Source organism: Wyeomyia smithii, chromosome 1 (assembly GCF_029784165.1).
Source record: "Wyeomyia smithii strain HCP4-BCI-WySm-NY-G18 chromosome 1, ASM2978416v1, whole genome shotgun sequence".
NCBI lineage: Eukaryota > Metazoa > Arthropoda > Insecta > Diptera > Culicidae > Wyeomyia > Wyeomyia smithii.
In genome coordinates, this window is record NC_073694.1 from 166,875,495 (window position 1) to 166,903,196 (window position 27,702).

General features: G+C 39.6%; 2 protein-coding genes across 2 annotated transcripts; both read left to right on the plus strand.

Annotated features, from left to right (window-relative positions):
- The first annotated feature begins 829 nt into the window (after positions 1–829).
- Positions 830–2,153, plus strand: LOC129717340 (uncharacterized). The gene is made up of 3 exons (XM_055667212.1): positions 830–931; positions 1,009–1,602; positions 1,680–2,153. The coding sequence occupies exons 1-3, from the start codon at positions 830–832 to the stop codon at positions 2,151–2,153; spliced, it is 1,170 nt and encodes a 389-aa protein (XP_055523187.1).
- Positions 2,154–2,273: 120 nt separating this feature from the next.
- On the plus strand, positions 2,274–4,112 carry LOC129717341 (uncharacterized). The gene has a single exon (XM_055667213.1). It carries the CDS (start codon positions 2,274–2,276, stop codon positions 4,110–4,112), a length of 1,839 nt encoding a protein of 612 aa, XP_055523188.1.
- The last annotated feature ends 23,590 nt before the right edge of the window (positions 4,113–27,702 follow it).

Below are 27,702 nucleotides of genomic sequence, written 5' to 3' on the forward strand. Positions count from 1 at the left end.
GGGAGAAACGACTGGTATGGCGGCGAGTGCTAGGCAGCGGAAAATTAGAAGAACCGGCTGATTAGAGATGGTGCATACTAACTTTAATGATTGCGATGTTTGTATAACGGTTATAAACTGCCCTTCATATTCCTGCACATTTGTCACAGCGCTACTACTACCGAGACAACTGTTTTAGTACTTAAGGAAAATTCTGGCAGTAAAATCTCAGTTAATAAACCTAGCTACAATAAGGCAAACACGTTTTAGCTAAATTCTACCCGTGATACTGAAAGATGCTTTAATTTTTCGAAGAAGTTCTTCCCGCGTACGGCATAAGTTTTTGGCGATTTAGTTGCTGCTGCAACCGGAACAGTGAGCCTACCAGTAACGTGCCTCACACAACATAATTGGTGCCGTGACCAGGATCGGTGAATCCTGCATGTTTCTAACGCTCATCTAACCGTTTCGTGGACGACAAGGTTGCTCGGACAGAGCAATACCAAGAAATTATCGCCATCTTTGCGACGCCAGTCAGAGAATAAAGCGCCTAATTGTACTTCAGACGCCATCGTGAAATTTCATAAAGCACTATCGGTATTCAGACGCCATCGTGAAATATTGGAGGAAATCGAGTCATCAGTTGCTGCCATTCTCATTAATATAAGGCCTGTTAAATTCAGGCAGCAGGTGAGCTGCTTTCCAAGTTTTCCCACAGTTTGTACTGGTACGTTTAGATGCTGTTTTCTTCTCTTTTCACATGATATATGCGCCCCGGTTGGAATTTATTGCTGGTTTCTGAGCTTGGTGCTGATCTGTCAAGGTGGTGGCCGTTGCTTTCTAATACATGATGGATGTGGAACTCAAAATGCGTCAACTGATCTCCCGGCGGACAACTCTACTCGCTTCACTCAACCGTGCTCAACAGTTTTTGGACAACTGCGAGGCCAAAGTGAGCTGGAGGGGCTCGAAACAACAAACGAGGGTATGGTGAGGAATCTTAACTTTCGCTCTGATTTTGAACCAAAGCTCTTTCAAATAAAAGCCGGATTGTTATCTATCCTGCCGCCTATTCTTCCTAGCGCTGATCTCCCTACTAACCCCCCTTGCTCTAACTCTGGTCTTGCTGGTTTAAAATTGCCTACTAAAGCTTTGCCCGAGTTTAACGGTGACTACCAAGAGTGGCTTGGATTTCATGATACCTTTCATGCGCTGATACATACCAATGTGGATGTTGCAGATATCCAAAAATTCCATTATTTGCGAGCAGCGCTAAAAGGAGAAGCGTCACAGGTAATTGAATCAATTTCTATTAGTGCAGCAAATTATAATTTAGCTTGGGAAGCATTAGTGTCACGCTACTCGAACGAGTACTTACTCAAAAAACGCCATCTCCAAGCTCTTTATGAAACACCGCGGATGAAGCAAGAATCCGCAGCCGCACTTCATGGGCTTGTTGACGAATTTGAAAGGCACATCAAGGTTCTCAAGCAGTTGGGAGAGCCCACAGACTCGTGGGGTACAATGTTAGAGCATTTACTCTGCACGAGATTGCATGACGAGACGCTGCGACAATGGGAAGAGCATGCTTCAACAATCGAAATCCCGTCGTACGCTAACTTAGTCGGTTTCCTTCATAGACGAATGCGTGTGTTGGAATCGATTTCTGTAAACCACGATACGATACCATCTCTTTCCAGTTCGCACATTGCTCCAACGATGCGTGGTCCGTCTGGTGTGTCATCGAAATACAGGCGGCCCTTCGGGACGACGAAGTTTTCTACAAACGCCATCACAGAGGAACTAGCGAACGAAAATGGAGTTGCCACCCGGCTTGGCATGTCAATGCGTCAATTCAGGAAGCTGTCGCTAAGGAAAAACTGAACCAGATTAACGCCAAGCGGTTATGCTTCAACTGCCTTCGAGATGGTCATTTGGTGAGCAAGTATCCTGTTAGGGGAAGCTGTCGAGCCTGCCAGAAGCGGTATCATACTAGCATACATCCTGGGTATGTAGAGGAACTCAAGGTCAGAGAAACAGGAACGACAAATGTCAATCTGCTGTTGGTATCGGCGCAAACAAACGTTACTACTGCCGCTGCAGCACGCGTCGAGCCCACTACGACGCACATTCCAGATGAGCCACAAGCATCCATTTACGCAATACAAGGATAACGTAAAGATAATGCCTTCATGCTTACCGTGTTGTTGGTGGTCGTAGACTCCTATGGACAGGAACATCTCGCTCGAGCATTACTCGATTGTGCATCTCAACCAAATTTAATTACAGATAAGATGGCGCAAATGTTACGATTGAAAAGGAAAAAAGTTAACGTACAACTCCAAGGTGCTGGAGGCATTTCGATAAAAGCTAAGGATTCTGTATCCACCCAAATTCGATCACGAAAAACCCAATTCGCTCGTGATGTGGAATTTCTTGTGCTTCCTCAGGTCACAGCCGATTTGCCTGATCAAAGTGTTCCGATCGACGATTGGAGCATTCCCAGCGACTTATTTTTGGCCGATCCAAACTTCCATAAGCGTTCCGGAATAGATATGATAATCGGCGTATCACATTTCTTCGCCTGCTTTACCTCATCCGCAAAAATACGTTTAGCAAGTGACCTTCCTGAACTAGTCGACAGCGTGTTTGGCTGGATAGTAGCCGGATCCGGTAGCCAAGTTCCATCTTCTCCAGAAGTAGTTCAGTGTTCTTTAACCGCAATATGTATTAACAGTTTAGAAGAAAGTTTGGAAAGATTTTGGCAGATTGAAGAGAATCTTTCTTCCTCAGACTACTCAGTTGAGGAGAGAGAGTGTGAGGAATTCTATACTAACACTGTTACTAGAGACGTTGAAGGTCGCTACATGGTGCGATTACCTCGCCAACCGCATTTCGATGAGATGATTGGAAATTCGAAACCTGCTGCACTCCGAAGATTCAAGCTACTGGAGGAGAGACTAAAACGTGATAGTGATTTGAAGCAGGAATATCATCGCTTTATGAGTGAGTACATTTCGTTAGGTCACATGCGCTTACCCAATCCTCAGGATGGTTCGGCAACCGAAAATGGTTACTACCTTCCTCATCATCCAGTAGTTAAAGCTGCATGCACAACCACGAAAGTGCGCGTTGTCTTTAATGGATCTGCGAAGACTGACACTAAATATTCACTGAATGATGCTTTACGAGTTGGGCCTGTTGTGCAGGACGATCTGCTTTCGATAATGCTCCGATTCAGAATCTACCCGATCGCACTAGTCGCCGACATGGAAAAAATGTATAGACAAATTCGCGTACATCCTAATGATACACCCTATCAGCGAATTTTCTGGAGATTTAGTGACTCTGAACCCATTCATACTTACGAGCTGCTAACTGTCACCTACGGACTAGCTCCGTCCTCCTTTTTAGCAACGAGGACACTTCAGCAGCTAGCAGCAGACGAAGGTAGCAACTATCCGTTGGCCGAGCCAATTCTTCGCAAGGGATTCTATGTCGATGATTGCTTAGGTGGTGCACAATCAATTAGCGAAGCTTTACAGTTAAGAGCACAGCTTGAGGAGCTATGTAAAAGAGGTGGATTTGTTTTACGCAAATGGACTTCAAATAAGCTGGAAGTACCACAAGGACTTACGCAAGACCAAATCGGTACGCAATCGTCGCTGACATTCACCCCAAACGAAGCTATAAAGGCGCTGGGAATCGGCTGGGAACCGGAGGCCGATACACTGTGTTTTGATTCTAAAATCGACCAACCAAATGAACGTTTGACAAAACGCTCAATTTTGTCATCTATTTCACAGCTTTTCGACCCGTTAGGATTGATCACCCCTATCGTCATACGAGGCAAAATGCTAATGCAAGATCTCTGGCTTGCACAGTGCGACTGGGACCAACAGGTACCACCAAGCATCCAAGATAGATGGAATAAGTATTGTACCGAGCTGCCAGCAATCGCAGAGTTTAGAGTAAACCGTTATGCTCTTTTCCCACGTTCCTGTGTACAGCTACATACGTTTTCGGATGCTTCAGAGGCGGCATACGGCGCTTGTATTTACGCAAGAAGTTTCGATCCAGTTGGTAACATTCGCGTGCAGCTACTCGCGGCTAAGTCCAGAGTTGCACCTTAATAGCAGGTAACACTTCCCAGGCTTGAACTATGCGCTGCTCGCATTGGAGCTCGTCTATACCGGCATGTACGCAAGCTCTTCAGATTGAAGTTTCCAGTTCAATATTTTGGTCCGACTCTACGGTTACGCTCCAATGGCTCGAAGCTCCTCCTCACACCTGGAAGACTTATATTGCAAACCGAGTTTCAGAAATACAGACGATCACACACGGCTGTCGGTGGAACCATGTATCTGGAAAGGAAAATCCCGCCGACTTGTTATCGCGAGGAATGGACGTCACCAGTTTTTTGGAGAGCGAGTTGTGGAAATATGGTCCAGAATGGCTTCGAATACCTGAAAATACGTGGCCTATACCTGCTGCCATCCCGCCACCAATCGACAGTAACGAATCGCGTAAGCTAGTTGCGACCGTTGTGAAAACTAAGCCATCTGTAAACGAAATATTTACCCGTTTCTCCTCGTTCAACTTGCTTGTAAGAGTAATTGCTTGGTGTCAGCGATTCATCTGCAACGTGAGAGATAAAACTCGAACCCATCCTCTGCCTTATGAAGGATTTAACAAATTTTTGTTATCGACAGAGCAATTGATTGCTGCAAAGAAATTGCTCATTCGCTTAGCACAAATCGATGCATATAAATCAGAGCTAAAGGATCTGAAAGAACACAGCACAGTATCGAAACGATAACCTATTCGTATTTTGAGCCCATTTTTAGACAGCAATGAAACCATAAGAGTGGGGGGGAGATTGAGATTGTCCGACCAGAGCTTCCAAATCAAACACCCAGCCCTCTTACCTTATTTCCATCCTCTATCAAAAATGATTTCCAAACATTACCACCTGAAGTTACTCCATGGTGGAATTCAGTTAACCCTTGCAGCGATGCGGTAGGAATATTGGCCAATAAACGGCCGACGCATGATTCGCAGTGCCATACGAGATTGTTTTCGGTGTACCAGAGCGGATCCCGTCCCGGCCCAGCAGAGCATTGGCCAGCTACCAATTCCTCGCGTCACGCCGAGCCGACCGTTTGCTGTCACAGGAGTAGAATACGCTGGGCCAGTATATCTGCGCCCCCCGCATAAAAGAGCTGCATCTCCAAAAGCCTACATAAGTTTGTTTGTATGCTTCTCGACGAAAGCTGTCCATATCGAGCTCGTATCAGATCTTACTACGATGGCTTTTTTGGCAGCTTTTCGCCATTTCATAGCCCGCCGAGGTCTTCCGAGCCATGTCCACTCTGACAATGGCAAAAATTTCGAGGGCGCAAAAAACGAGCTGCATGATCTCTACAAGATGCTTCAATCCGAAAAGGAAAACGAAACAATTCAAGCTGCGCTAGCCAATGAAGGTATTACCTGGCACATGACCCCTCCGAAAGCACCCCATTTTGGCGGTCTTTGGGAGGCTGCGGTAAAGGTAGCAAAAACTCATCTCCGACGACAGCTTGGAAACTCTCATCTATCGTTTGAGGACATGGCGCACTGTTGCACAAATCGAGTCAAGCATGAATTCTCGTCCCCTTGTGCCACTATCTGAAGATCCAAATGATCTCTCCGCCCTCACGCCCGCGCACTTTCTTATTGGCACAACCATGCAAGCGCTTCCAGATCCGGACATTCGCAGCATCCCTACCAACCGGTTGGATCACTTTCAACGTATACAGTTAATGCATCAACAATTTTGGCACCGTTGGCGCACTGAGTATCTCGCCGAAATGCAAAAATGCTACCAGGTGACCAATGCTAACACATCAATTTTGCCAGGACGCATGGTTATCGTTGTAGATGATTGCCAAATGCCACTGAAATGGCCACTAGCCAGAATCGTCGACGTACATCCAGGATCGGACGGCCTTTGCCGAGTAGTAAGCCTTCGCACCAGCCGCGGAATCATCAAACGTCCGATAATAAAAATTTGCTTGTTACCAGTGGAAGATGCCGACAACAGTATTTCCTCAATTGCTACTGCCAATGATAACACTAATCAGCCTGCAGCATCAGGACCAGAGTGAAGATTTCGGATACCCTAAAATGATTTGAACACTAATCGAAAAAATATTTAATTAAAATTCTCAAACATAAGTATTAGCTGTAGGTATTAAAGTAAAGCACATGTTTTGATTATTGAAATATGACATTTCAAGGTGGTGGCGATGATTAGAGATGGTGCATACTAACTTCAATGATTGCGATGTTTGTATAACGGTTATAAACTGCCCTTCATATTCTTGCACATTTGTCACAGCGCTACTACTACCAAGACAACTGTTTTAGTACTTAAGGAAAATTCTGGCAGTAAAATCTCAGTTAATAAACCTAGCTACAATAAGGCAAACACGTTTTAGCTAAATTCTACCCGTGATACTGAAAGATGCTTTAATTTTTCGAAGAATTTCTTCCTGCGTACGGCATAAGTTTTTGGCGATTTAGTTGCTGCTGCAACCGGAACAGTGAGCCTACCAGTAACGTGCCTCACACAACACCGGCCTTAGGCGATAAACCTGGGCAGATCAACGAGAAAGAACAACGCCAATTCCAAACGGGTACGGAACGACATGACCACGATTCTCAGACGTAAGAAGCGCCAGCGAGAGGATCGTGAACATGTGGAGCCGGAGCAGCTGTACAGTGCCAGTGATACGCGGAAATTCTTAACCAGTCACGCAGAGGTTCGACGCGGATGGGAACCTTCTCACGAATGCCAGCGAGGTGGCCGACAAGTGGAGGAAGGACACCTGATTGGTGATACAGTAAACAGAAGCGGAGCGGGAGCTGACCTAGAAGCACCAGCAGCAGATGACCGAGTACCAGCCACCGATGTTCAGAAGTTCTTTGTGAGATCGAGAAAATGAAGAACAAGAAAACCGCAGCAAATACGGGCTGCCGAGCGAGCTCTTTAAATATGACAGAGATGCGCTGGCTAACGCGCTGCAATGGATCTATTACCAGGATTTGAGAGGAGGAGGAAAAACTACCAGACGAGTGGATGGAGAAAGTCCTCTACCCCATCTACAAAAAGGGCGAGAAGCTGGAGAGCCGCACCGCGGTGTCTCGCTTATCAATGCCGCCCACAAAATACTCTCACAGATCCTGTTCCATCGTCTATCACCATTAACCAGGAGGTTCGTTAGCCAGTACCAAGCGGCCTTCATGGGAGCCTGTGTCACCACGGACCATCTTATCAATTCGACAGATCATACAGAAGTTGTGTTTTCTGTACTCCGTACTTCATATTATTGACGGTGTGATACTGTATTTAAGTAAGTGATACGCTTTTCATTCATATCCGTGCTTGTGTATGACTTTTACTTTTCCGTTTCAAGCTTACTGCTCTACTATACCGAGTCTCTGTCCATCCTAACAATATCGCCTAATTACAATTTCCGGGAGAGAACTTACAATTATTTCATATATTTTATTATAATACAAGTTTCATTGTAATAGGGTACTGTAGAATTCAGATTGAAGGAGAGGTACGTGGTGGGGAGCCTGAGAATAAACCCATGCTAAAGTCCTTTGACAACCAAATGGCCTGATTCAGCAAAGATTCGAACCAAAGCGGACTCTTTAACATTGCCCTTAAGGGTGTGATCTGGAGGATGGGCTTCGACACGGGGGGCACGATTTTCACAGGTCTGTTCAGCTTCTGGGATTCGCGGATGACTTTGACATCATAACACGTAACTATGCGACGGCGGAGGAAAATTATGCCCTACGAAAAGCCGAAGCCGCACGAATCGAACTGCAAATAAATGCGTCGAATACATGCGAGCGAGAGGTTTCAACGAGAACAACATCAGCCTCCCAACTCAAGTCTCTGTAGACTGCAATGAGTTTGCGGTTGTTGACGAGCTCGTGTATTTTGTATCACTCGTGACCGCCGATAATAGCACCAGCAAAGAGATCCCGAGACGCATCCAGGATTGAAATCGTGACTACTTTTACTCCGAAAGACACTTCGATCGAGTCGAGTGTGACGACGCACGAACGGCGTTTTCAAACGGAGGGTGCTGCGGACTATCTACGGTTGAGTACAGATGGACGACGGAGAATGGCGACGGCGCATGAACCATGAGCTGCTCGCGCTGCTTGGAGTAAACCCCATTGCACACCTGACGAGAGTCAATAGGTTGAAGTGGGCCGATCATGTCGTAAGGATGCCGGACTTCAGCAACCCTGCCGGCACCAGAAATAGCACGATAGCTTGACCAGATCGAAGGAGACTTGCGGGTGATGAGACGCCTGGGAAACTGGCAAAACACAGTCCAAAACCAAGCAACATGGCGTCAACTTCTTGATAAAGCACAAGCCACCACGTTTCATATCTGGTTGGTAAGAAGGGGTACAAAAAGATACCTTCCTGAACTGTCGAAACCCAGTTGAAACTCAAATAGTCTTTCTATAGAAACAAAAACTGTCCGGGCAATGGAACTGTCTGTCCTGGGCACTGGATTTAACTTCTTCTGATGAAACTATTCGATTTATTGGCATTTATGGTGTCGCGTAATATCTACAGTAACTGACATTGAGATTTGGGAGTTCCTAAGTAAAGCCTGACAAAGTCATTTTCAATTGACAATTATCAGGTTCTAGTGACGCTTTGACCCGCTTTCAATTGCAAAGCTTTTGTATCATTCAGGAGCACTTCGTTAGTCACATGAAACCCAATCGAAAGCTCTCGCTTTGATTTTGACAACTGAAGGGCTTGAAATTGATACAAATGCTTTTCAATTGAAAGCAGAGATTATCACCATCACTCTCACATGACGATTCTCAATTCGAAATGACAATAAGCGCTGACGGAGACTGGAGGCTTCCATACAGTACTTCACGCATATATAGGGAAGAGGGAGGAAATATTGATCGGAACTTGCGTGACGTATTTCTTGGATGCCATTGCCGTTCTAACTATGGCTTGCATTATTAGAATATTCTCCGTCACTATATCCGTCAATTGAAATAGAGTTGTTTTGCGAATTTAGCATAACTCCATCATACGGAATTATGCTGAGATGACTCTAATTTTTATATTATACTCAGTTTTTGATTAGGTTGTTTAGTTATATCAGTTTTTTATATCATCTGAAAGAGCTGCATTTTCTAAGCAAACCGTAATTTTTAAAAAATTTCTACCGTTGTCCTTTAATTTCTAAATCACGAATTAAAACTGCTCGAAGTCTTGAAGGTCAATGATATAAATTTTAAAAAAATCACGTTTTGCTCAGAAAGTTACGCTCTTTTAACTGAAGTATAAAAATCAAAAATCCGTGAACAGCTGAACAACCCAATTGTTACCAAAAGCAATACCTGTTAATGCGAGAAACTTAAACATGAGTTATTAAGGTAACACAAATCACATTTTTCGTAAACTGTTTTCCCTAATGTAAAGAAAACCGCACTATGTATATTCAACTCTGGTAACCGACTCTATCACTCTCTTATGACGTCTTTCGCTAATGCAGTCAACGACTAGAAAGCAAGAAGAAAAAACAGAGTCAGATAGAGGGGGAGGAGGGCAACATCCACAAATTTATTAATGCACATGATGCCAATTTTGCAATTAACATCAATCTAAACTATCACTAATTAGTTATTAGTTATGCATTATTAGAATATTCTCCGTCACTATATCCGTCAATTGAAATAGAGTTGTTTTGCGAATTTGGCATAACTCCATCATACGGAATTATGCTGAGATGACTAATTTTTATACTATACTCAGTCTTTGATTAGGTTGTTTAGTTATATCAGTTTTTTATATCATCTGAAAGAGCTGCATTTTCTAAGCAAACCGTAATTTTTAAAAAATTTCTACCGTTGTCCTTTAATTTCTAAATCACGAATTAAAACTGCTCGAAGTCTTGAAGGTCAACGATATAAATTTTTAAAAAATCACGTTTTGCTCAGAAAGTTACGCTCTTTTAACTGAAGTATAAAAATCAAAAATCCGTGAACAGCTAAACAACCCAATTGTTACCAAAAGCAATACCTGTTAATACGAGAAACTTAAACATGAGTTATTAAGGTAACACAAATCTCATTTTTCGTAAACTGTTTTCCCTAATGTAAAGAAAACCGCACTATGTATATTCAACTCTGGTAACCGACTCTATCACTCTCTTATGACGTCTTTCGCTAATGCAGTCAACGACTAGAAAGCAAGAAGAAAAAACAGAGTCAGATAAAGGGGGAGGAGGGCAACATCCGCAAATTTATTAATGCACATGATGCCAATTTTGCAATTAACATCAATCTAAAATATCACTAATTAGTTCATTTTATTCAATCCATCCGCTGTTGCGTCTTTCCCTCCCACACAACTGGGATCCACATGTATGCTCATCTGTCAATCTCCGCCGGTTGGAAGAGAGAAAGAATCGCGGAAACCCTCATTCATTCTCACTTACTTCAAGCGACTTGCGAGCAGCCGATTTGAAGAGCCCCTCACCGCAAGTTTTCGCCCTGCGCAGGAAAGTACGTACCGTTTTTTTTTTCGCTCCAAGAACCAAAGCCCATTTAAAAAAAAAATTACCAACAATGCTGAAAAAGCATCGCGGGGAAGGAGCAAGTAAGTGCTCAAAATCGATACTCTGCTTACGCTGCTTGATGTCGGCAAAGATCAAAGGTTCCCGAACGATCGCTCTATCCTACTCTATGCGCCGATTCTTGTTCGGTCACTCCTTTAATGCTTACTCCTCCAGCGGCTCGTTGGGAGGTGCTGCAGAAAAAGTGTTGAATAAAGCGGCACGTTGCTATTAATGTTGCAACACACCTTCACACCAGCACACCAGTAGGTGACGGCGGCAGTGACGCGGAAGAAAAGGGCTCTTTCGAGTTGATAAACCAAGATGATGTTGCAAAAATTCTCGTATAGAACCCCCTTTTCCATTTTACTTCTAACTCTTCCCGGTCTGCAGATTGCAGCAGTTGCAAGCGTGAAACAGGGTTGGAGTGCGGTGGAGGTTGTGCACCTCGGAAAAGATTCTTCTTGCCAGTTTGGGCTGCACCTCTTTTTATCGCCTTCTATTTAGTTTTAATTCCCGGGCGAGATGATGATCATACAGATAATCACTTTGGAATTATCAACCCGCGCAGTTTATAATTTAGCTCGCACCAAAGCGCAGACCGAAAAATGATTGTTTCCAACTAGGGCAGATGGCGCTCGTGTGACACAAAGGAAAGCACTCTTCCTCGCCTTCTGCTTCGGTACCTAATGACATAATTAGACCGGCCGTGATTGTCGCAAGAAAAACAACCACACACCAAGATAATGGTTTACCATTATGAGCCTTTCAAGCTCTTGGCTTGGCAAACAGTTGCTCTTCTTCGGAGGAAGATAGATACTGGAGCGGCAAAAAATGTGTAATAAACGAACTAAACGAAAAGTAAACCTGGAAGATCAATCAATCAGCTCCAGTTTCTTGGTTTTGAGCACCAGCACACAACATTCACACACACACACACACACACACACACACACACACACAGGCCCATCCATAGATAGGGAACGGAAAAATAAGAGAGAGAACTGCCCATCGGTGCGTTGCTAATATCGTTAAAATATATCAACAAATATCTATTATTTGGCTTCTTGTCTTCGTATAGAGCCGGGATCTTTCCCGACAAACCATTCCCACCAATTCCACCTCGGTGCGACCACACCGAGCGTGAAAGCTTGCCTCGTTTAGTAACACATTAAAGCACGCACCTGCCCGGTCATCAGGTAACAAACGAATTTATGTTCGCTTGAAGGAGAGAACCAGAGGAGCTGAAAAAAGTAACGAATAGGTTCGCAAAAAAAAGGAATTCGATCAGAACCAACGACGCCACAACCTTTCGAAAGGCGAGGATCGGACGAATCGGTCGAAACGAATCAGCAGCCAAACCGTGCCGAACCGGCCAAAGAATCCATCAAGTGGAAGCCCAATCCAATGGATGCATCAAGAGTCAATTACGTATTCATTCATTAGTGCCGGTCCCGGTTTCGATAGATGGATCTTCCAGTTCAGTCCCCGTATACGGCTAGGCAGCTTGACAGTTTCGATGACTTTTAGAAACTCAATTGCAGTTCTGTCCGCACTGTACTGTGCGTAATTGTTCGAAAGAAAAGAGATCGTTTGCCGTTTGATGGCTGCTGGTTCTGACAGCTAGAAGCCGACACTTTGTCACCTGCGCCCGTTGATAGAAGTGGCCTATTGTAGGGGCTTTCAGCTGGTGGTGGGTTTTTGGCTTGTTCACGGAAGCGTTGCTGAATGGCCGTTACTGTAAACATTAGCAGGAGGTTGAATGTTCGAGAAGAATGAGAAAAATTAAATGCCGCAGCCAATTTGCTCTTTACCCGGTTGAAGCAATGTAACATAAAAAATTGTCAAAACTACCGTTTCTGACACATGTTTCTGGGAGTTGAAAACGAATGTATTGCTATGGAGGGTTTTAATTCAATAAAATACCTGCTTTTTTAAATAACCGATGACCGACCTTTAAGTAGGCACTACGTAATTTGTCTTAGATCTCTACGAGTTTTCTTGGATTCTTAAATTGGAAAATTCCATATTTTTTCACTTGACTTGACCTGGCATCACCTAACATCTAAGCGTACAGCACAGACTAACTCACAGCTTAACAATTATACTTGATATTTTAACGATGCAACTATTCAATATGGTTAGAAAACATGTAGTTGCTGAGTAATGTGAGTTTAAGGGTCATTTTTCGAGGTAAAATATGATTTCTCTCTGCCTAGAATGGGTTAAAATCACGCTGTCATGCAATCTCCAATGGATTTTGTGGTTCCCAATTTGACACACGCACGCACGCTAGCGCTGATGTCGAAATAAAAGACGCAGGCACGGCAGCAGATGGTGCTATTGTTACTAATCTGAAGTAGTGTTCGACATTGGACCGGGTAGGGTCCGGTAAAAGTCCGGTCCGGGATGTCCGATCGGACCGGAACCTTCAAAGTCCGATTTTTTCCCGGACCGGACCGGAACGAAGTCATCCGGACTTCGGAACGGACCGGGTAATGCTTTCCGGACCCCGGACATTTTCGGTTAAAAAAAAAAATTATTCAATTTAGGTCATAGTATGTAGCAAATTTTTCATCCTTTTTGATTTTCTTCGCTGCTTTTATTAAAAGTCAACCCATATGGCCTTGCTCGCCTTTTTAACCTGTAATATATGCTTAAATTTATCACATGGTTCTTATACAATTAGAAAGTTATTGATTGTTACATTTCTTTTTTGCTATTTTAATTTTGCTCCTGCTATCATTCCGAAACTAGTGAACAACTGATAGACTCGCCCAACCTGTTCTGTGTATATTTTATATGTTAACTTGAAATAGGCAAAAACTAAACTATGATAAAAAATATCTTAAACCTGAAACAAGCAATGTCTCCACCAACCACGCTGGATCTGGGTTCGAATCCCAACACCATAGGTATCGATGGTTGTGTGGTGACGTTATCCACTCACAATCAACCAAAACTGATCTAGGTTCAATCCTCCGGAGATTTTCTGAGGCGGAAATCTCTGGGTTCTTCTATCGCATGGGAAAGTGAAGCCGTTGGCACCGGTCCGTTAATCAACGGGTCGTTAGCTAAGATTCTAGTTGAAGTCGCCTCCCCGGGTATCGGGGATTGACATAGTAGTGGCAGAAATAGCCCATCAGAAAATAATCAAAAATAAAAAAATCGTAACCTAACCGATTCCCGGCGGATGATGCCATATGGCATTACCTGACATTCAAACTTTGATTTGAGCTCAACAATTTTACTTGAAAATTTACACGACGAAACTATTCAGCATCGTTAGAGAATAGATTGATGTTTATTATGCAATACAGTTTATGTTAATTATGCATATAGTTGATTAGTAATGAGAGTTTAAAGTTCATTGCCAGAGGTAAAAACTGATTTTTCTCCACTGGTAATGGGTTAAGCACAGACTAACAGACGTAACACTGGAACCTAGCTCCATCGCCACAAAAAACGTTCATTTCAAATTTTCAATCGAATAACAATCATCGCGCGAAAACGTCGTCTGGGGCGCTGTCATGCAATCTCATACATATTTTGCAGTTCCCCATTTGACACATGCAGTAACGCTGGCGCTGATGTCGAAATACATGACGCAGCGCGAACACGACAGCAGATGGTGCTAGTGTTACTTACGTAAAGTACTGAAATCATCCAAACGATGATTTTATTGAAAATTTGTTCGATGTGTTATGTCTGTTAGTCTGTGGGTTAAGCTTAAATCCGCTTAAAAAATGTCTTGAGGCCAGAAATTTCGGAAATTGATTTTAAAGAATTTGCGTTCCAAATACCAGAGGCAACGAAAATAATTTAAAATTCAATTTAAATTATTAAATAGTATCCTAGGGCAGCGGTTCTCAACCTAGGGGACGCGTACCCTTGGGGGTACTCGAAAGCCTTCAGGGGGTACGCGAAAGAAAAATCAGTAATGGCGAACAAAGCAATTTTTCTCTAAAATACTTCATTTGTTTTTCAATATTGTTAAAACATGACTGTAGCAATCAAAGAAACCATAGTTCAATTTAAAACCTCAACAAGACTACCACAACATGATCTACCACTACTCTCTCCCACTGTGCGAAAACATTTCAAGCCAGGGGGTACAATCGATATGAAAAATATCGCCAAGGGGTACGCCAACAAAAAAAGGTTGAGAACCGCTGTCCTAGGGGGTTAAAATACAGAGCCTGTCTTTCAGCTCACAATTGCCATGAAACGTTTACTTAGACTAGAAAAACATAAAAGATATGTTCAAATGTTTCTAAAGTTCTTCGATAAAAGTCAGCAATCAGATTTTAATTTAAAGTCAGAAATGCACCAAAAACATGAAAAGAATTCAATGATATTATAAAAGTAATAAATTCAATTTTTTAAATCAGATTTTTGTTGAAAATTCTGAAATTTAGAACGCGGAATCAGAAAACACAAAACAATCTTCTTATTTAGCTCAAAAAGGCAAAAATTGTTTCTTAGTAGCAATAAAATTGTATTGAAGCCTGAAAGAAACTAATAATATCAATTCAAAACCAATTTCAAACTTGAATCTAGAAAAGCGAGTGAACACTAGAAAATGGGTAATAATTAGGTTGAAAATGCAAAAATTTATTCTTTATATTTATATTATTTCTTAAATAAATTTAAAATTGCCAGGAACGGCTATCATTCAGATTCAGGCAAGGCAGATTCAGGCAAGGCGAAAAACTATCTCGATTCGGGGTCCAAAAATGTGTTCTAATTATTTTAAAAACTTAGAAAAATAACTAGTATGTTTCCTCCCATCACCTAGGACTATGAACAAGTTATCAGGAAACAAGAAAAAAATGATAAAAAAATTTTAATGTCAATTCAATAAAAACATTTAAAGTCAATTCAATTTAAAATTAGGTTTTAATAGAGAAAATGAACTCAGAATTGGGAATTTAGCTAAAAAAAATTGCTAAATTTTAGTCTGATGAGAGATCAGAAAAAGAAACCCTAGAAAAGATTCCAAATTGAATTTTAAAAAATCCATAATCATATTTGAAATTCAATATAGGATTAGTGGAAAATGAATTTTTATATTTTATTTTCAAATAAGCACTTTGAATAAGGTCAAAATCCGTAACAAAGCTTAAAAACAATTAATGAAATTCCACAAGGCTTGAAATGATAGAAAATGATTTCAAAGATTTGTCTTTTCCGAAGCTCAACAGCAGCCAAAACAACTTTGAATTAAATTCCAAATTTGTAAAATTATATATTAAAGGTTTGAAAAAAAAATGAAAATGACAAAAAATGGTTCCAAAGAACGGTTCAAAATAAATTAAAAACTTATGTGAAAATATTCTGAAACATGAACATAGTTGATTCTACATTATATTCAGATTTCAGCTGAGTGAAATAATGAAAATTTTCAAAAATGACTTTTCCTGCACGTTACATGTTTCGAAAAGCCCCAAGTGTGCCTTTTCTACTAGACACAAGATAATACCAGATAATACCTCGTTTGAGATATACACAATGAGCCGAGTTACATTCCTCAGCCATGGACAGTCGAAAAATCAACAGCAAATAGATACAAATGATACAAATTTCGAATTCTTTTTATGTCCAAGGTTATCAAAATTAGCAGAGGGGGTGGCAAAAAATAAATAACACCGAGACGAAAAAAAAAGAAATATCTTTGATCAAAGTTTGTGTGTAATTTATGACGTTTGTAACTTGCACTCAAATAAATATTGAAAAATAACACTTTATTATTACTATTATTTATTTCGCTTCTCTTTCGACGACACTCTCGCTGTCACCTGACTTGTTTGTTGCTAAATTAAGCATATATGCTGTCGGAAAACTAATGAAATGAACAAAACGGTTTGAGCTTTTTTTTCTTCCCCTTCCAAAATTCAAGTTTTTTGAAGGGGGGGGGGGGGGGTGACATAAAATGAAAATAAAATTTGTAACGGCCTAAACGTGGTTCAACTTATATATTTATGCGTTTTAAAACCGGGAAAACATCAATTTCTAACCGGGAAAAACCGAAAATTTGAAATTGGAAATCTCCTGGCCACCCTGTTAATTGAATGCTATCGGCTAAATTAGTGAACAGGGAGTTACAATATACATAATTTTTGTTTAATTTATGGTGTTATTTATTTTCTTTTCATCATTCAGGACAATTCTGAAAGATTTCCGAACCAGTCGTTAATGGCAAGAGACGTCTTGTATGTTTCGGTTCTGTCTAGTGTGTTTCGTGTTCGAAAACAAATTTTCTTCATAAAGGGTCCTCGTCACATCACGCAGAAACAGACTAAGTAGGAAAAGAATCCGGCAGCTACTTTTACTAAAATATTGGCTTAAATAAATGTTCCAAAACTATGAAAATTGTAGAACCAGCCTTCTGACACATGTTTCTGGGAGTTGAAAACGAATGTATTGCTATGGAGGGTTTTAATTCAATAAAATACCTGCTTTTTTAAATAACCGATGACCGACCTTTAAGTAGGCACTACGTAATTTGTCTTAGATCTCTACGAGTTTTCTTGGATTCTTAAATTGGAAAATTCCATATTTTTTCACTTGACTTGACCTGGCATCACCTAACATCTAAGCGTACAGCACAGACTAACTCACAGCTTAACAATTATACTTGATATTTTAACGATGCAACTATTCAATATGGTTAGAAAACATGTAGTTGCTGAGTAATGTGAGTTTAAGGGTCATTTTTCGAGGTAAAATATGATTTCTCTCTGCCTAGAATGGGTTAAAATCACGCTGTCATGCAATCTCCAATGGATTTTGTGGTTCCCAATTTGACACACGCACGCACGCTAGCGCTGATGTCGAAATAAAAGACGCAGGCACGGCAGCAGATGGTGCTATTGTTACTAATCTGAAGTAGTGTTCGACATTGGACCGGGTAGGGTCCGGTAAAAGTCCGGTCCGGGATGTCCGATCGGACCGGAACCTTCAAAGTCCGATTTTTTCCCGGACCGGACCGGAACGAAGTCATCCGGACTTCGGAACGGACCGGGTAATGCTTTCCGGACCCCGGACATTTTCGGTTAAAAAAAAAAATTATTCAATTTAGGTCATAGTATGTAGCAAATTTTTCATCCTTTTTGATTTTCTTCGCTGCTTTTATTAAAAGTCAACCCATATGGCCTTGCTCGCCTTTTTAACCTGTAATATATGCTTAAATTTATCACATGGTTCTTATACAATTAGAAAGTTATTGATTGTTACATTTCTTTTTTGCTATTTTAATTTTGCTCCTGCTATCATTCCGAAACTAGTGAACAACTGATAGACTCGCCCAACCTGTTCTGTGTATATTTTATATGTTAACTTGAAATAGGCAAAAACTAAACTATGATAAAAAATATCTTAAACCTGAAACAAGCAATGTCTCCACCAACCACGCTGGATCTGGGTTCGAATCCCAACACCATAGGTATCGATGGTTGTGTGGTGACGTTATCCACTCACAATCAACCAAAACTGATCTAGGTTCAATCCTCCGGAGATTTTCTGAGGCGGAAATCTCTGGGTTCTTCTATCGCATGGGAAAGTGAAGCCGTTGGCACCGGTCCGTTAATCAACGGGTCGTTAGCTAAGATTCTAGTTGAAGTCGCCTCCCCGGGTATCGGGGATTGACATAGTAGTGGCAGAAATAGCCCATCAGAAAATAATCAAAAATAAAAAAATCGTAACCTAACCGATTCCCGGCGGATGATGCCATATGGCATTACCTGACATTCAAACTTTGATTTGAGCTCAACAATTTTACTTGAAAATTTACACGACGAAACTATTCAGCATCGTTAGAGAATAGATTGATGTTTATTATGCAATACAGTTTATGTTAATTATGCATATAGTTGATTAGTAATGAGAGTTTAAAGTTCATTGCCAGAGGTAAAAACTGATTTTTCTCCACTGGTAATGGGTTAAGCACAGACTAACAGACGTAACACTGGAACCTAGCTCCATCGCCACAAAAAACGTTCATTTCAAATTTTCAATCGAATAACAATCATCGCGCGAAAACGTCGTCTGGGGCGCTGTCATGCAATCTCATACATATTTTGCAGTTCCCCATTTGACACATGCAGTAACGCTGGCGCTGATGTCGAAATACATGACGCAGCGCGAACACGACAGCAGATGGTGCTAGTGTTACTTACGTAAAGTACTGAAATCATCCAAACGATGATTTTATTGAAAATTTGTTCGATGTGTTATGTCTGTTAGTCTGTGGGTTAAGCTTAAATCCGCTTAAAAAATGTCTTGAGGCCAGAAATTTCGGAAATTGATTTTAAAGAATTTGCGTTCCAAATACCAGAGGCAACGAAAATAATTTAAAATTCAATTTAAATTATTAAATAGTATCCTAGGGCAGCGGTTCTCAACCTAGGGGACGCGTACCCTTGGGGGTACTCGAAAGCCTTCAGGGGGTACGCGAAAGAAAAATCAGTAATGGCGAACAAAGCAATTTTTCTCTAAAATACTTCATTTGTTTTTCAATATTGTTAAAACATGACTGTAGCAATCAAAGAAACCATAGTTCAATTTAAAACCTCAACAAGACTACCACAACATGATCTACCACTACTCTCTCCCACTGTGCGAAAACATTTCAAGCCAGGGGGTACAATCGATATGAAAAATATCGCCAAGGGGTACGCCAACAAAAAAAGGTTGAGAACCGCTGTCCTAGGGGGTTAAAATACAGAGCCTGTCTTTCAGCTCACAATTGCCATGAAACGTTTACTTAGACTAGAAAAACATAAAAGATATGTTCAAATGTTTCTAAAGTTCTTCGATAAAAGTCAGCAATCAGATTTTAATTTAAAGTCAGAAATGCACCAAAAACATGAAAAGAATTCAATGATATTATAAAAGTAATAAATTCAATTTTTTAAATCAGATTTTTGTTGAAAATTCTGAAATTTAGAACGCGGAATCAGAAAACACAAAACAATCTTCTTATTTAGCTCAAAAAGGCAAAAATTGTTTCTTAGTAGCAATAAAATTGTATTGAAGCCTGAAAGAAACTAATAATATCAATTCAAAACCAATTTCAAACTTGAATCTAGAAAAGCGAGTGAACACTAGAAAATGGGTAATAATTAGGTTGAAAATGCAAAAATTTATTCTTTATATTTATATTATTTCTTAAATAAATTTAAAATTGCCAGGAACGGCTATCATTCAGATTCAGGCAAGGCAGATTCAGGCAAGGCGAAAAACTATCTCGATTCGGGGTCCAAAAATGTGTTCTAATTATTTTAAAAACTTAGAAAAATAACTAGTATGTTTCCTCCCATCACCTAGGACTATGAACAAGTTATCAGGAAACAAGAAAAAAATGATAAAAAAATTTTAATGTCAATTCAATAAAAACATTTAAAGTCAATTCAATTTAAAATTAGGTTTTAATAGAGAAAATGAACTCAGAATTGGGAATTTAGCTAAAAAAAATTGCTAAATTTTAGTCTGATGAGAGATCAGAAAAAGAAACCCTAGAAAAGATTCCAAATTGAATTTTAAAAAATCCATAATCATATTTGAAATTCAATATAGGATTAGTGGAAAATGAATTTTTATATTTTATTTTCAAATAAGCACTTTGAATAAGGTCAAAATCCGTAACAAAGCTTAAAAACAATTAATGAAATTCCACAAGGCTTGAAATGATAGAAAATGATTTCAAAGATTTGTCTTTTCCGAAGCTCAACAGCAGCCAAAACAACTTTGAATTAAATTCCAAATTTGTAAAATTATATATTAAAGGTTTGAAAAAAAAATGAAAATGACAAAAAATGGTTCCAAAGAACGGTTCAAAATAAATTAAAAACTTATGTGAAAATATTCTGAAACATGAACATAGTTGATTCTACATTATATTCAGATTTCAGCTGAGTGAAATAATGAAAATTTTCAAAAATGACTTTTCCTGCACGTTACATGTTTCGAAAAGCCCCAAGTGTGCCTTTTCTACTAGACACAAGATAATACCAGATAATACCTCGTTTGAGATATACACAATGAGCCGAGTTACATTCCTCAGCCATGGACAGTCGAAAAATCAACAGCAAATAGATACAAATGATACAAATTTCGAATTCTTTTTATGTCCAAGGTTATCAAAATTAGCAGAGGGGGTGGCAAAAAATAAATAACACCGAGACGAAAAAAAAAGAAATATCTTTGATCAAAGTTTGTGTGTAATTTATGACGTTTGTAACTTGCACTCAAATAAATATTGAAAAATAACACTTTATTATTACTATTATTTATTTCGCTTCTCTTTCGACGACACTCTCGCTGTCACCTGACTTGTTTGTTGCTAAATTAAGCATATATGCTGTCGGAAAACTAATGAAATGAACAAAACGGTTTGAGCTTTTTTTTCTTCCCCTTCCAAAATTCAAGTTTTTTGAAGGGGGGGGGGGGGGTGACATAAAATGAAAATAAAATTTGTAACGGCCTAAACGTGGTTCAACTTATATATTTATGCGTTTTAAAACCGGGAAAACATCAATTTCTAACCGGGAAAAACCGAAAATTTGAAATTGGAAATCTCCTGGCCACCCTGTTAATTGAATGCTATCGGCTAAATTAGTGAACAGGGAGTTACAATATACATAATTTTTGTTTAATTTATGGTGTTATTTATTTTCTTTTCATCATTCAGGACAATTCTGAAAGATTTCCGAACCAGTCGTTAATGGCAAGAGACGTCTTGTATGTTTCGGTTCTGTCTAGTGTGTTTCGTGTTCGAAAACAAATTTTCTTCATAAAGGGTCCTCGTCACATCACGCAGAAACAGACTAAGTAGGAAAAGAATCCGGCAGCTACTTTTACTAAAATATTGGCTTAAATAAATGTTCCAAAACTATGAAAATTGTAGAACCAGCCTTTTTTGTTACTACACTCCAAATTTTTCAATTAGAAAAAAATATAACAAAAAACCTAAATTAATCCACCTAGCGGTGAGACCCAGCCTTACTCCTTCGAACTTATAATTTGTTAAAATAGATTTACTCCAACACTTAAAAAATACACCTTAATTATTTCTGCTGGATTTGTTATTCATTCTAAACAAAAAATTTTTGGTAGCCAACAGCACAACTATACCGAACATTTAAAATTCAACATATCATCGGCTTCGTGCAACACTGGCACAACTCAAAATTTTGCATTTTTGTGTTTTTGATGGCAAAAGATGCCAAATACTGTTAAGGTTCATCACACGAAATCCCATTTCGAAAATCACAAAAATTCCAGAGTTATGAGTAGAAGTGCCTTTGCTGCACAAATCGAAATTTCTCCATACAATTAGTAAAAATAAGGTTTAAACTTGGATAACGTGAGCACGGAAAATAAGCGAGAATAAAAAAAAAAAAGGATTGGTAATCTTAAACTGCAAAGTTTTCTTGAAAATCCAAAAATAAATTTTTGACGCAAATTTTCAAACGCGTTTATCTCGAAACTATGTTTTTTGAGTTGTGCCAGTGTTGCACGGAACCGACGATATGAAGATAAATTAACACATATACATGCAAATAACATTAAATTCTTTCAACTATATGGTGCGAATTTGTTTTGATAGTGGTATAATTGATTTGTACTCATAGACTGCCTATAAATATTCAGATTCTTTAAGTCAACGTTAGTCAGTAGATTTCTTGAATGATCTTATCAGTGAAATAAAAATTCTTTAACGCAGTTGATATTACTGATCGTTTCTGAGAGGCATCCAATGAATGGCCAAATACCAATCAATATGGGTTCTTGAAACCTGGATTATACCCAGTGACCAAAATCCGACCTAAAACCCAATTTTCAATCCAGATGGCCATTTCTGGTTGCCTGATAATTATACAATCCATCATAAAATTGCCGAACTGTCTAATCTGGGTGTTTCTATGGCGAAGATGGCGACAGTTTTCGATCAACAGCCTAAAGTGACAAATATCATCCAATACGATTTGGGGAAGCGGTATGATACCCTGAGGCCAGAAATCATCTTCAGACGCCATTTTGAATTTCTAGACAGTAGCTTCCGGTTTCTACCAGTCTAAAAGGGACAAACATTACCCAATGTGAGTTTTTCAGTACCCGGGATGATGGTCAGAGACCAGGAATCAACTTCATACTTCATTTTGAAATCCGAATTTGTGACACCTGTTTTCTTCAAATAAGTTGTGTAATCTTTGACAGAAGAGATTTTCAATATTTTTACAATTTAACACATAATGGATAAAATAGAAGTCCGATTACACTGGTCAACACAAGTATTGCCCTGAAGGTCAGACTAAGAAAAAATGAAAAATTATAGCTTTTCCTGTGATTTTTTTTATTTCTAGGGCAACTATTATGAGCTTCAGAGCAGCATGTTTTTACGATTTTGTCAACCAGTGTTATAATCAAATTAAATGGGTACCAATAAAGCAACTAAACCTCCAATTTAAAACTAAGATTGTTGATATCAGTGATGCCATCTTTGGCAAAACGAGTGAATTTAATAAAGTTTTTTGAACACGTTTCTTTTCATAACCTTCGAACTACATGTTCAATCATCATAAAATTCGTTATTTAGGGGTTTTAAAGAAAGCCCGTTCATTTGGTACCTATTTTGTTCAAATCGGTTGTGTAGTTTCTGAGATAATGGAGTTTCATAACTTTTACATTTTGATACATAACAGACAAAGTTACAGTCCGATTATAATAAAATTCAATAGGGTTTTATCAGGCAACTAGACCTTTCTATTGCAACTTATTTTGTGAAAATCAGTCCATCCATCTCTGAGAAAAGTGGGTGAGTTCAAACAGTCTTAGAAACATGTTTCTTGTCATAGCCTGATTTCACATTATTATACATAACGGACAAAGTTAAATTCTAATAACAAAAAAATTCAATAGGGTCTTATGGGGCAACAAGACCTTCCATATGACACTAATTTTGTGAAAATCGGTCCAGCCATCTCTGAGAAAAGTGAGTGAGTTTAAACAGTGTTTAAAACACGTTTCTTTGCATAACTTTTGAACTACATGTCCAATCATTATAAAATTATTTCACAAAAGGTTCAAAAAACAAGCCCGCTCTTTTGATACCAATTTTGTTCAAATCGGTTTTGTAGTTTCTGAGATAATGATGTTTTGTGATTTTCACATTTTGATTCATAACCTCGAAACTAAAAATCCGATTACAATAAAATTTAATAGGATCTTATGGGGTAACTAGACCTTTCATTTGCAATTAGTTTCATGAAAATCGGTCCAGCCATCTCTGAGAAAATCGAGTGTGATTGGGAGACCGTTACATACATACACACACACACACATACAGAATATGCTCAACTCGTCGAACTAAGTCGATTGATATACGAGATTCGACCCTTTGGAGCACTTTTATACCTTTGGTTTTTTCAGTGATTGCTATATCTTTCTAGGAGAAAGGCAAAAATAGAAAAACAAATTGCAAAGCTTAGTTTGTATTTTATTGATTTAGTCAAACACTTTTCAACATACATAAAAGTCTTTATGATAATTTTTCCACTAATATAACGCTCTCGAAAAAACTGGCAACTTTTGTTCCCGGACTTCGGACCGGACTCCGGACCGGAACCGGAACGAAGCCAATCGGACCGGACCCAAATCGGACCGGAACGAGCTAGTTCCGATTTTTTACCGGACCGGACCGGAACGCGGACCCAACGTTTTCGTTCCGATGTCGAACACTAATCTGAAGTACTGGTATCATTCGAATCGATTTTTTGCGACGAAGGAGCTTGGTTCCAGTGTTAGTCTATGAGCAAAGCTGACTAGAACAAGATACCTGACTTCCAGTTTTTTCATACATTTTGCCCACGACACCTTTGTAACGGTTTGTGCTGCCATCTGATAACTTAAATTCGCGTGAAAAAGGTGATCAGCAAATTCGATTTATCGTGCATAATCCGCCAGATGAAAATGAAATCTAGATAACAGCACCATATGAGGATATTGAAAATTAGATGGCCCCACCGTGCAAGGATATTGAAAATTAGATGGCAGGACCATACGAGGACATTGAAAAAAATCACAGGAAGGTTGTATGCAAAGCCACGACCGCAAGGTTGAAGTAGAATACTCTTGAAAGAAAGATAACCCGGCTGCTTGCGTGTCAGTCATTTTTTCTAATTTCATTTCATTTTGTTTGATATTTTGAATAAAGTGTATTGAATATTTTTAAAATTTTGCGCAAATGAGCAGTTGAAGTGCTGCCGAATTGTAATATGCACATTAAATACGACATCATTGAACGGAAACGGAACAAAGGCTACAGTTATGCAGAACGCGAATGACGGCGCGATGCGATTCGTCTTACCGTGGTGAAATGTACAGCTCTTTTTACGGCGAAGTAGAGCTATACATTTCAACACATTTCGTCTTGCCGAATCGCATCGCGCCGTCATTTGCGTTCTGCATCACCGTAGCCAAACACTAAGCGACGCAAATACATAATAATAGGCAGAGTATGCATGTAGATGAAGATAATTAACTTTGGATTATAGCGAAAATATTAACTCTTCAAATATTCATTTGTGTTCTTCAAATTTCAGTTGTTCAGTTTAATATCTGATGAAATATCTGTTTAATATCTGATGAAGACTCTTATTTAGGTCAAATGCATTATTCAATTTACTAGGTCCATAACTCTGTCGACCGTGCTTGGGAAAGCAATCGTATAACAACCAATCAGAGGTCGAATTTTGTGTTTTAACGAGGCTTAAGAATTTTCAATAGTACAATAGTTCGAATAAAAAAATTGCAATTTCCTGCATTTGGTAGGAATCTTAGAAGATTTTCTAATCGATTGCTGCAAAAACGAAGGAAATCCATCGAAAACTAACCGATTTCTTAGCATTTGAAATTGGACATATTTTTCACTTTTTTCGGTTTTAGATTTTCATTTCACATCCCTATGTAGCCGAACTTCCTGAAAGAAGTATTCTACTTCAAAATGCAATCAGAACTTTTCGTGCTCTTTTATGCAGATATGACATTTAGATGAGGACTTATGGTATATCATGTGCGGAACCTTTTAGGCACAGTTCAGACCTTTTGTTTCAGTAAACTGTTGTACCTTTTATAAATCTTTGTTTATGCAACGAAAATGATGAGAATTAAAAGTTAGAATTATTTTGCCTTTTATTACATCTCTTAGGAGAGTTCAAACGTTATGCTTATATCGCATGCACGACAATATATAAATTTCATCATTTCCGCAGTATTATATCCAAGGTAAATTAGACATGAGAGCATACGGAATAAATAAATGGTTCGATTTCTCCTACCTCTAGTAGAAGGCCCTTCTCCAGCGTCCCAACCAGAGGTTGGACACGTGTTACCTCTGGCTGCTTTTACATTGACCTCCGTACTGGTACTTGGTTTCTTCGATGCACTTCCCCCATGCTGGTCCTTCGCGCGTTTCCGAGCATCACGCTTGTATTTGGCGTTCATATATTTAGAATATATGAATACACTTCCGATGGATTTCTCAATAAATGCAAAAAATGCACTCGTAGTCTCTTACCCGAGAATAATAAAACACTTCCAAGAAATGTTGCACTAGTAAAAAGACAATTTCCACGTGTTGTAATGTGCTGGAGCACGAAATCTATGTCTGTGATTGGGAACCTTCACGTTCACGAGGCATGACTGGAGAAACGCGTCTAATAATGCGGTAAAATTTTTAATGTCTTTTTGTGCAAATTGTTGTACTCAGACAAAAACCTGTTTTGAATTGGATGAATTTTTAGTGAATAAACGTTAACCGTTTGTTATTCAAAGTTGGTCATGCTGATTGCAGCCTTTGCGCTGCCCCTACAGTGGGGGGATTACTAAATAAAGTAAAAATTGGACAACTACAACAGAATATGATTGCATCCCGCACAGAATGTCTGCTTGTGTTGATGCCAGAAAATTATTAACCTTCAATTATTTTTTATTTGCCTTGAAAAAAGCATTTTGCGGTTCAAAATCGGTTGCTAATTACAACCTTTGAGCTGCCCTAACATTGGGGGAATTAAGATACACGGACAACATGCACTGTGGAAGCTATTTCACACTCAGTAAATTAGACGGGTGCGACAAATTTAAATTGCTAGGGTGCAACACAGAATGCTTGCTTGCGTTGATAAAAATTATTAACTTTCAATGACTTGTTTATTTGCCTTCAAAAAGGCATTTTGATTTCCAAAATTGGATTTCCTGATGGCAATCTTCATGCTGCCCCAACACGGGGGGAATAATGGCTGTCTGGCGACACACGCTGAGAAAAACCGCGCTGCTCCTGAGACGTGGTGACCAACCACAGGGCTAGTGCTGCTGCTGAGGAAGGACGACGCCGTTGTCGCTGTCTGATGCTACGCTATGCATAGCCATGCCACAGTTGTGGCCGCTATACGCTGGCCTAACTGCTGAGCAACTGCAACACTATCCGTAGCCATGCCACAGTTGTGGCCGCCATTGGTATCCACTGTAACTGCATCTGCTGGCCCTGCTGCTATCGATGGTGAGATCCGCTGGAACTGCTACGCCTATCCACAGCCATGCCACAGTTGTGGTCGCTTTCCGCTATTGATGGTACCCACTGCTCGCTCCCGCTGCTGCTAAGGGAGGACTGCTGTCGTCGCTGTTCAGAACTGTTATGAGCGGCTCCGGCTGAAACAGGCACTTATATAGGCCAAATAGCATGTTTTCAATTGCAAGGTATATGATTCTGTCGACCGTGCTTGGGAAGCAAGCATATAACGACCAATCAGGGGTCGAAATTTTCGTTTTGACAAGGCTTGACTATTTTCAATAGTACAATAGTGTGAATAATAAAATTACAATTATCTTATTTTGGGAAGAATCTTAGAAGATTTTCCAATCTATTGCTGCAAGAACGAAGGAATCGAATACTAACCGATTTATTAGCATTTGAAATTGGACATATTTTTCACTTTTTTCGGTTTTAGATTTTCATTTCACATCCCTATGTAGCCGAACTTCCTGAGAGAAGTATTCTACTTCAAAA